The sequence below is a fragment of the Piliocolobus tephrosceles genome, chromosome 21, assembly GCF_002776525.5.
Source record: "Piliocolobus tephrosceles isolate RC106 chromosome 21, ASM277652v3, whole genome shotgun sequence".
NCBI lineage: Eukaryota > Metazoa > Chordata > Mammalia > Primates > Cercopithecidae > Piliocolobus > Piliocolobus tephrosceles.
In genome coordinates, this window is record NC_045454.1 from 12,525,956 (window position 1) to 12,536,971 (window position 11,016).

At 52.7% G+C, this 11,016-nt stretch overlaps 1 protein-coding gene across 4 annotated transcripts in view; it reads left to right on the forward strand.

Annotated features, from left to right (window-relative positions):
- ERCC1 (ERCC excision repair 1, endonuclease non-catalytic subunit) overlaps window positions 1–11,016 on the forward strand; it is a 25,051-nt gene that overhangs the window by 4,428 nt on the left and 9,607 nt on the right. For 3 of the 4 annotated variants that reach the window (XM_026457318.2, XM_026457317.2, XM_026457319.2), the window contains 5 exons: window positions 795–894; window positions 3,887–3,963; window positions 6,094–6,193; window positions 8,556–8,627; window positions 8,844–8,912. In XM_026457318.2, coding sequence (XP_026313103.1) covers window positions 795–894; window positions 3,887–3,963; window positions 6,094–6,193; window positions 8,556–8,627; window positions 8,844–8,912 — 418 coding nt within the window. Of the gene's footprint in view, window positions 1–794; window positions 895–3,886; window positions 3,964–6,093; window positions 6,194–7,277; window positions 7,485–8,555; window positions 8,628–8,843; window positions 8,913–11,016 lie in introns of those variants that run through there. The other variant, XR_003309983.2, reaches the window with a different exon arrangement.

Below are 11,016 nucleotides of genomic sequence, written 5' to 3' on the forward strand. Positions count from 1 at the left end.
GGGCTGGGGGCCTGGACTCCTGGGTCTGAGGGAGGAGGGGCTGGGGGCTTGGACTCCTGGGTCTGAGGGAGGAGGGATGGGGGCCTGGACTCCTGGGTCTGAGGGAGGAGGAGATGGGGGACTGGACTCCTGGGTCTCAGGGAGGAGGGGCTGAGGGCCAGACTCCTGGGTCTGAGGGAGGAGGGACTGGGTCACTCATGTCCCCGACATCTTTGACTGGAGTTGAGGAGAGGCAGGATTTCTCCCATCTCCACCCTAAACAACTTCCTCCCCCAACCCAGGGGCCCCTCTGCAGACAGGGCCAGACAGAGGAAGTGAAACCTGTGAGTTCCTGTGCTCCCCGCAGGCTGCGAGAGCTGCAGCCTGCTGGGCAGCGTCAGTCCTACTTCCCTGGGTCGTGAAGCCTTCACCATAGCCCTCCGAGGCCAGAGCAGATGGGCTGGCGGTGGGCCCTGCTTCCCACTGCGAGCCATGCAACGTCCCCGCGCTCACACTCTCCAGGGCCCCTGGCACCTGTTCTCCCCTTGAAGCCCAAGTCTCTTCCCCTCTTCATGAAGAAGCCAGGGGTCTGGGCTTCTGGGTAACCACAGCCACGTGGCCCTGGCTGCCAATCCCTGCGGAGCATCTTCTTGGAAGAGAGACCTGTGGCAAGTGACTCACCCTCTGTGAGCGTCAGGACCCCTCTGTCCCCTGTGCTGCACTCTGAGCCCTCAGTATTCCAGTGAGAGGGCAGAAGGGCTTTGGGGGTCTCGAAGAGACTGAGACTTCTCAACTCCTTCTCCCTGCCCCACCAGCCTCCGCTACCACAACCTGCACCCGGACTACATCCACGGGCGGCTGCAGAGCCTGGGGAAGAACTTCGCCCTGCGGGTCCTGCTCATCCAGGTGGATGTGGTAAGCAGGGGCCGCTCCCCAGCTGGCCTCACTGGCCCCGTCTCGGAAATGGGGAGTGCTGGGCCTCGAGGTTGTGCAGTGTACTGTTGAATCCCTTCCGAGAGGAAATGCAGCTAAAACCTCAGTGAGGAAGGTTTTTCGCATCTGAGATTGACATGGGTCACCAAGACACTATGTTGGCAAGGAGAGGGGAAGGCAAAATTATCCATTTCCTTTTTCCCCACATCCCCTTCGATTAGTCCCAGATCTCTGCCCCCTAAATATCTCTTTTGTGTGTGTGTTTTTTGTTTGTTTATTTGTTTGAGATGGAGTTTCGCTCTTGTTGCCCAGGCTGGAGTGCAATGACTCGATCTCGGCTCACTGCAACCTTAGCCTCCAGGGTTCAAGCGATTCTCCTGCCTCAGCCTCCTGAGTAGCTGGGATTATAGGCCTGCACCACCACGCCTGGCTGATTTTTGTATTTTTAGTAGAGACTGGTTTTCACCATGTTGGCCAGGCTGGTCTTGAACTCCTGACCTCAGTTGCTTCACCCGCCTCAGCCTCCCAAAGTGCTGGGATTATAGGCATGAGCCACCGTGCCCGTTCATATCTCTCTCTTTTTTTTTTTTTAAGATGGAGTCTTCTCTGTCTCCCAGGCTGGAGTGCAATGGCGAGATCTTGGCTCACTGCAACCTCCGCGTCCTGGGTTCAAATAATTCTCCTGCCTCAGCCTCCCGAGCAACTGGGATTACAGGCACACTACACCATGCCTGGTTTGTTTGTTTATTGATTGATTGATTGATTGTTTTGAGACAGAGTCTTGCTCTTTTGCCCAGGCTGGAGTGTAGTGGTACAATCTTGGCTCACTGCAACCTCCGCCTCCTGGGTTCAGGTGATTCTTCTGACTCAGCCTCCCAAGTAGCTGGGATTATAGGCACGTATCACCATGACTGGCTAATTTTTTGGTCTTTTATAGAGATGGGATTTGACCATGCTGGCCAGGCTGGGCTCGACCTCCTGACCTCATGATCCACTCGCCTCGGCCTCCCAAAGTGCTGGGATTGCAGATGTGAGCCACCGCGCCCAGCCAATTTTTGTATTTTTAGCAGAGACGGGTTTCACCATGTTGGCCAGGCTGGTCTGAAACTCCTGACCGCAAGTGATCTGCCCACCTCAGCCTCCCAAACTGTTGGGATTCCAGGTATGAGCCACCACGCCCAGCTTATCTCTTCGTTTGTTTGTTTGTTTTGACACAGGGTCCTGCTCTGTTGCCCAGGCTGGAGTGCAGTGGCCCAGTCATAGGCCAGTGCGGCCTTGACCTCCTGGGCTCAAGTGATCCTCCCACCTCAGCCTCCTAAGTAGCTGGGACTATAGGTGCACACCATCATATTTTTTTGTATTTTGTAGAAATGGGGTCTTCACTCTGTTGCCTAGACTAGTCTCAAACTCTTGGCCTCAAGTGATCCTCCTGCCTCAACCTCTCAAAGAGCTAGGATTACAGGCATGGGCCACTGCACCCAACCCAGTGGAATAGGATTGCTTGAGGCCAGGAGTTGAAGACCAGACTGGGTAACACAGCAAGACCCTGTATCTAAAAATTTTTTTTAAATTACCCACTGGGGGTGGCTCACGCCTGTAATCCTAGCACTTTGGGATTACCTGAGATCAGAAGTTCAAGACCAGCCTGGCCAACATGTTGAAACCCCATCTCTACTAAAAATACAAAATTCAGCTGAGCGTGGTGGCGTGCGCCTGTAATTCCAGCTAAGCGGGAGGCTGAGGCAGAACTGCTTGAACCCGGCAGGCAGAGCTTGCAGTGAGCCAAGATCATGTCACTGCACTCCAGCCTGGGCAACAGAACAAGACTCTGTCTTTTTTTTTTTTTTTTTTTTTGAGGCGGAGTCTTGCTCTGTCGCCCGGACTGGAGCGCAGTGGCCGGATCTCAGCTCACTGCAAGCTCCACCTCCCGGGTTTACGCCATTCTCCTGCCTCAGCCTCCCGAGTAGCTGAGACTACAGGCGCCCGCCACCTCGCCCAGCTAGTTTTTGTATTTTTAGTAGAGACGGGGTTTCACCGTTTTAGCCAGGATGGTCTCGATCTCCTGACCTCGTGATCCGCCCGTCTCGGCCTCCCAAAGTGCTGGGATTACAGGCTTGAGCCACCGTGCCCGGCCAAGACTCTGTCTTAAAAAAAAAAAAAAAAAATCATAAAACTCCCATGGCTCCTAAGCACCGTAGAAGAAAGTTCTGCTCCCTTCCATGACCTATGGGGCCCTGTGTGACCTCTGACCTCTACCTAGTTTTCCAGGCCCGTCTCTAAGAGTCCGTGCTTCTCATGGAATTTCACATCCTCTCTCCCGTAGGGAGCGAATTATAATTCCTCAAGCCCTCTTTCCCCTCCCATCCTTTGCCCATGCTGGTCTCCATGTCTGGAATTCCCTTTTCTGGTCTCCTTTTCATCCTTTCCTCCTCTTCCTCCTCATCCTCCTTTGGGTCTCAGCTCAGATGTCCCCTCCTCCAAGAAGCCCTCTCTGATCCCCCAGGCAGGCTCGGTCCCTCCTCTGGCTCCCACATCGCAGCCCTGGCCACTCCAGATCATCAATGTCTGGGGACAGGTCTGTCCTGCTCATCAGACTGTGAGTCCTGGGAGGGCAGAGTCAGGGCTGTCTCGGCCACTGCTGGGTCCTAGCACTGCTTAGCACGGGCCAGGCACAGGAGGAGCTTAGAGAGTGACAACTGGGTGAGAGGCTCTTGGCTTCCTGAGCTACTATGTTTTCAGGCTCTAATTCCTTTTTTGTTCTTTTTTTTTTTTTTTTGAGACAGAGTCTCGCTCTGTCGCCCAGGTTGGAGTGCAGTGGCACGATCTCGGCTCACTGCAATCTCCACCTCCCGGGTTCAAGCAATTCTCCACCTCAGCTTCCCTAGTAGCCAGGATTACAGGTGCCTGCCACCACGCCTGGCTAATTTTTGTAATTCCTGGCTTCTAGGTTTCTAATTCTGATTTTCTCCTCCAGAAAGATCCCCAGCAGGCCCTGAAGGAGCTGGCTAAGATGTGTATCCTGGCCGATTGCACACTGATCCTCGCCTGGAGGTGAGATGGGGGCTTCCCCGCCTCATTCAGGCTCTACCTGCTCCCCCATCCCACCCTGCCCAGCCCTTCCCTTCTCCTTCCTGTGTGGGCCTGGTGCAGGCAGTGCCTCTCTCTGGCTTTCAGTTTCCTCATCTGTAAAACAAGGTCTTAATATCTTTTTTTTTTTTTTTTTTTGAGATGGAGTCTCGCTCTGTCGCCCAGGCTGGAGTGCAGTGGCCGGATCTCAGCTCACTGCAACCTCCACCTCCCAGGTTCTCGCCATTCTTCCGCCTCAGCCCGCTGAGTAGCTGGGACCACAGGCGCCCGCCACCTAGCCCAGCTAATTTTTTGTATTTTTAGTAGAGATGGGGTTTCACCGTGTTAGCCAGGATGGTCTCGATCTCCTGACCTCGTGATCCACCCGTCTCGGCCTCCCAAAGTGCTGGGATTACAGGCTTGAGCCACCGCGCCCGGCCTCTTTTTTTTTTTGATACAGAGCCTCACTCTGTCCCCCAGGCTGGGGTGCAGTGGCGCGATCTCAGCTCTGCCTTGAGGGTTCAAGCAATTCTCCTGGCCTCCCCAGTAGCTGGGATTACAGGTGCACACCACCACACCCAGCTAATTTTTTTGTATTTTTAGTAGAGACGGGGTTTTGCCATGTTGGCCAGGCTGGTGTTGAACTCCTGACCTCAGGTGATCCTCCCGCCTCGCCTTCCCAAAGTGCTGGGATTACAGGCGTGAGCCACTGTGCCTGGCTGGAAGCTGAACATTTCATGAGGTTGGCTTCTTGCTGCAGTGGGAAAATAAGCAGTGTTTCTGGTTTTCCTCCTGTCAAACCCAGTACAAACACTTTGTGTGCTGACTTCCCTTCCAAAATAGCTAACATTTCTTCAGCAGTGCCAGGCACGGCTTTTGGCACTTACAGAGCATTCCAGAGTATTCTCTGATCTTCACAGTCATACCATCCTCCCCACTTTATTATTAATTTTTGAGACAGGGTCTTGCTCTGTTGCCAAGGCTGGAGTGCAGTGGCGCTATCACAGGTTACTGAAGCCTCAACTTACCAGGCTCAGGCAGTTCTCCTGCCTCAGCCTCCCAAGCAGCTGAACTGAAGGCGCGCACCACCACACCTGGCTAATTTTTAATTTTTTGTAGAGACAACATCTTGGTATGTTATCCCAGCTGGTCTCAAACTCCTGAGCTCAAGTGATCCTCCTGCCTCAGCCTCCCAAAGTGCTGGGATTACAAGCATGAGCCACTGTGCCTGACCACCCCACTTTACAGTGAGGAAACTGAGGCCCAGAGAGCAAACCACTGGCCCAGGATTACTCAGGCAGAGGTGGGGTCAGGCTCCCAAGAGCTGGCCCATAGCCAGAAAAGATACCAAGATGCGCCCAGCAGTGGTCACTACCAGGTTGTATTTGGCATGGGGATGGGCTGGAATTTTTATTTTTAGCATCAAAAATTCTTTTTTTTTTGAGACGGAGTCTTGCCCAGGCTAGAGTGTGGTGGCGCGATCTCGGCTCACTGCAAGCTCCGCCTCCTGGGTTCACGCCATTCTCCTGCCTCAGCCTCCTGAGTAGCTGGGACTAAAGGGACCCGCCACCACGCCCGGCTAATTTTTTTGTATTTTTAGTAGAGAACGGGGTTTCACCATGTTAGCCAGGACGGTCTCGATCTCCTGGCCTCGTGATCCACCCGCCTCGGCCGCTCAAAGTGCTGGGATTACAGGCGTGAGCCACTCGCCCGGCCTTTTTTTTTTTTTTTTTTTTTTTTTGAGACGGAGTTTCACTCTTGTTGCCCAAGCAGCAGTGCAATGGCGCGATCTCAGCTTACTGCAAACTCCACTTCCCTGGTTCAGGCGATTCTCCTGCCTCAGCCTCCTGAGTAGCTGGGACTACAGGCACATGCCACCAAGCCCAGCTACTTTTTTGTATTTTCAGTAGAAATGGGGTTTCACCATGTTGGCCAGGCGGGTCTCGAACTCCTGACCTCAGATGATCTGCCTGCTTCATCATCCCAAAGTGCTGGGATTACAGGCATGAGCCACTGCGCCCGGCCTAGTATTGGTAATTCTTATGACTGACCATAATGAAGTAAATCTACAATCTGATACCTCACTTCCCGCTGTCCTGTATCCTATTATCCTAGTCCCGAGGAAGCTGGGCGGTACCTGGAGACCTACAAGGCCTATGAGCAGAAACCAGCGGACCTCCTGATGGAGAAGCTAGAGCAGGACTTCGTCTCCCGGGTGAGGCCACCTCACCTCCCATCCCTGCCTGGGCCTCCCCGCAGCTCCTGGGTGGTTGAGCTTCAGTTCCAGTCTTAAGGCACTGTGCATTCATCCCTGGGCCTCGTCTTCCCTGCCCCATCCCACCCAAATTCCAGCTAGAGGGATTTTCCTGAGCACAAATCTGCTGCTACCCTCCCCAGCTCAAAATCCTCCCATGGCTCCCTAGTACCCCGAGGGGGAAAGCCCAGGCTTCTGGCCAGGCTCAACAAGGGCCCGTCAAGCTCAGAAGCCCAGTGGCCCCCACTTTACACTTCACTTCTCCCAGGCCTAGCTCGCTTCTCCAAGCACTTGCCCCTTCTGTTCCCTCTGCCCAATTACCTGCCTAATTCCTTTCTTTTTTATTTTTTGAGATGGAGTCTCACTCTGTTGCCCAGGATGGAGTGCAATGGCATGAGCTCAGCTCACTGCAACCTCCGCCTCCTGGGTTCAAGTGATTCTCCTGCCTGAGCCTCCCGAGTAGCTGGGACTACAAGTGCCCGCAACCATGCCCATCTAATTTTTATATTTTTTAGTGAAGATGGGGTTTCACTATGTTGGCCAGGTTGGTCTCAAACTCCTGGCCTCAGGTGATCCACCCTTCTCAGCCTCCCAAAGTGTTGGGATTACAGGCATGAATCATCGTGCTCAGCCTTACCTGCCTAATTCCATCTTTCACATCTCAGCTTCCATACTACCTCCTCCAGGAAGCCCTCCCTGATCCCTAGGCCAAGTTAAGTGTTCCTGCTGGGTTCCCCCATCCAGCCCTGTCCCTTTGGGCCATCATTGTTTGGAACTGACTTATCTCCCCAACCAGTCTGGGAGCCCCAGAAGGGCAGCTTGGGGGCTCTCTTGGTCCCCACTGTGTCTCTAGCACCACCCAGCCCTCAGTGTTTACTGAATGCATTGTTGCTTCTGGACTCCAGCGATGGAGGGATGGTGAGGGGTCTGCCATATAGGCCTGTCCTGGGGACTGTGGGAAAAGATCACACAGCCAGGGGGCCCCATTAGATAGTCAGGGTCTAGTATCAACAGCTCCTGCATCTGAAGCTCTTACTTCTGCCAGAGACATCACCCTGACAACCTGGTTTACAATCACTCTCCCGGGAAGAGGCTCTGAAAACCCCCATCTCAATCATGAAGGAGAAAGGGAGTGCAGTGATTTGCCGGTCAGATGGGGTGGGAGTTTAAACCAAGGCAGCCAACACCCAGGCCACATGGGTCAGCATTCAGGAATCTGTTATCACCCAGTGGAGCTGGAGAGCATTCCCAGGTACATCCCAGTGATGTCCACAGCCACCCTCGACTTTACTTTTAGGATCCTCATTTGCCCAAAAATTGAGACCCAGAGACGTCACTCCCCTTACCCAGGCTCGTTATTGTTTTTTTGTTTGTTTGTTTTGAGACAGAGCCTTGCTCTGTTGCCAGGCTGGAGTGCAGTGGCATGATCTCGGCTCACTGCAATGTCCATCTCCTGGGTTCAAGCGATTTTCCTGCCTCAGCCTCCCGAGTAGCTGGGATTACGGGTGCACCACCACACCTGGCTAATTTTTGTATTTTTAGTAGAGACGGGGTTCACCCTGTTGGCCAGGCTGGTCTTGAACTCCTGACTTCATGATCCACCCTCCTCAGCCTCACAATATGCTGGGATTACAGGTGTGAGCCACCATGCCTGGCCGCCTCCCCCTCCCCACCCTGCCTTTTTTTTTTTTTTAATGAGACAGAGTTTTGCTCTGTCACCCACTCTGGAGTGCAGTGGTATAACCTTGGCTTAGTGCAACCTCCACCTCCCAGGTTCAAGCGATTCTCCCAGCTCAGCCTCCCTAGTAGCTGGAATTACAGGCGTGCTCCACCATGCCTGGCTAATTCTTGTTTGTTTTTTTGTTGTTGTTTGCTTGTTTTTTGAGACAGAGTATTGTTCTGTCGCCCAGGCTGGAGTGCAGTGGCACAGTCTCCGCTCACCACATCCTCTGCATCCCGGGTTCAAGTGATTGTCCTGCCTCAGCCTCCCGAGTGGCTGGGACTACAGGTGTGTTGCCACCACACCTGGGTAATTTTTTGTATTTTTAGTAGAGATGGGGTTTCACCATGTTGACCAGGCTGGTCTCAAACTCCTGACCTCAGGTGATGCTCCCACCTTGGCCTCCCAAAGTACTGGGATTACTAGGCATGAGCCACCATGCCCAGCCTGTGATGACTTTTTAATCAGTAGGGAAAAAAAGCATTTGAGTGCTTCCTGCATGCCAGGCAGTCTGGGGGGACAGCTGTGACCCAGCCCCGCCCTCTAGGCTCAGTCTCCCTGGCCTTTCTTCTCCTGACACACTCCTGCCTCCTCTTCTTCCAGGTGACTGAATGTCTGACCACCGTGAAGTCAGTCAACAAAACGGACAGTCAGACCCTCCTGACCACATTTGGAGTAAGGAAAGGCTCCCCTGCCCCTGGGCGTTTCTGTCCCCTTGCCTTTTTTAGAAAGCCCTTCACCCATTTCCTTCCATCTCCCTGCCCACCCCTTGGCCCGTCCTGCCTTCCCACAGGCCCTCACCTCCCCCGGGGAATATCTGAGGCCCCTCCTCAGCTGGGACAGGGAGGCTTTTGTGCTCAGGTACCCTGATCCCTTGCTTTCACCTTTCAGTCTCTGGAACAGCTCATCGCTGCATCGAGAGAAGATCTGGCCTTATGCCCAGGCCTGGGCCCTCAGAAGGTAAGAGCTCTGGGAGAGAACCCAAGGAGTTAGGGAAAGGAGGGAGCCCCAAGTAAACACAACCTGAGACCCCAAAGTTTTAAGGTAAAAAAAGAACCAAAGGCTGGACACAGTGGCTGCCACCTGTAATCCCAACACTTTGGGAGGCCGAGGCAGGAGGACTGCTTGAGGCCAGAAGTTGGAGACCAGCCTGGGCAAGTGGACACCTCGCCTTTATTAAAAAAAAAAAAAAAAAAAAAAAACTAGCTGGGCATGGTGGTGTGAGCTTGCTACATGCCTGTAGTCTCAGCTACTGGGGAGACTGAGGTGGGAGGATCGCTTGAGCGCAGGAGGTTGAGGCTGCAGTGAGCTATAATCACATTACTACACTCCAGCCTGTGTGACAGAGCGATCCTGTCTCAAAGCAGAAGCTATCCAATGCAGAAGAATGAAACTAGACACCTACCTCTCGCCATATACAAAAATCAAATCAAAATGGATTAAAGACTTAAATCTAAGACCTCAATGCATGAAACTTCTACAAGAAAACATAGGGAAGCTCTCCGGGACATTGAACTGGGCAGAGATTTCTTGAGTAATGCTCCAGAAGCACAGGAAACCAACGCAAAATGGACAAATGGGATCATGTCAAGTTAAAAAGCCTCTAAGCCAGGCACGGTGGCTCGCGCCTGTAATCCCAGCCCTTTGAGAGGCTGAGGCAGCTGGATCACCTGAGGTCAGGAGTTTGGGACCAGCCTGGCTAATGTGGAGAAACCTCATCTTTACTAAAAATACAAAAACTTAGCCTGGTGTGGTAGCACATGCCTGTATTCCTAGTTGCTTGGAAGGCTAAGGCAGGACAATCATTTGAACCTGGGAGGTGGAGGTTGCAGTGAGCTGAGATCGCGCCATTGCACTCCAGCCTGGGCAACAAGAGTGAAACTCTGTCCCAAAAAATTAAAAGGCAGGGCACGGTGGCTCACGCCTGTAATCCCAGCACTTTGGGAGGCCGAGGCGGGCGGATCACGAGGTAAGATTGAGACCATCCTAACACGGTGAAACCCCGTCTCTACTAAAAATATAAAAAATTAGCTGGGCATGGTGGGGGTGCCTGTAGTCCCAGCTACTCGCAAGGCTGAGGCAGGAGAATTGCATGAACCCGGGAGGCAGAGCTTGCAGTGAGCCGAGATCATGCCACTGCACTCCAGCCTGGGCCATGGAGACTCCATGTCAAAAAAAAAAAAAAAAAGAATAAAGCAAAGGAAGCAATCCACAAAGTGAAGAGACAACACACAGAATGGGAGAAAATATTTGCAAACTAACCATCTGACAAGGAATCAATAACCAGAAGATATGAGTTCTAACAACTCTATAAGATAAAATATAATAATCCAATCAAAAAGTGGGCAAAGTATTTGAATTAACGTTTCTCAAAAGACATACAAATGGCAAGCAGGCATATGAAAAGGTGCTCAACATCACTGATCATCAGAAAAATGTGAATCAAAACTACAGTGAGGCCGGGCGCAGTGGCTCACACCTGTAATCCCAGCACTTTGGGAGGCTGAGGCAGGCAGATCACTTGAGGCCAGGAGTTCAAGATCAGCCTGGCCAACATGGCGAAATCCCATCTCTACTAAAAATACAAAAATTAGCTGGGTGTGGTGGTGCATGCCTGTAATCCCAGCTACTTGGGTGGCTGAGGCAGGAGAATCGCTTGAACCCGGGAAATGGAGGTTGCAGTGAGCTGAGATTACACCACTGCACTCCAGCCTGGGAAACAAAAGCGAAACTTGGTCTCAAAAAAACCCAAAAATAGGCCAGGTGTGGTGGCTCACACCTGTAATCCCAGCACTTTGGGAGGCCGAGGTGGGCGGATCATGAGGTCAGGAGATCTAGACCATGATGGCTAACACAGTGAAACCCCGTCTCTACTAAAAATACCAAAAAAAATTAGCCGGGCGTGGTGGTGGGCACCTGTAGTCCCAGCTACTCGGGAAGCTGAGGCAGAAGAAAGGCATGAACCTGGGAGGCAGAGGTTGCAGTGAGCTGAGATCACACCACTGCACTCCAGCCTGGGTGGCAGAGCCAGACTCCATCTCAAAAAAAAAAAAAAAAAAAAAAA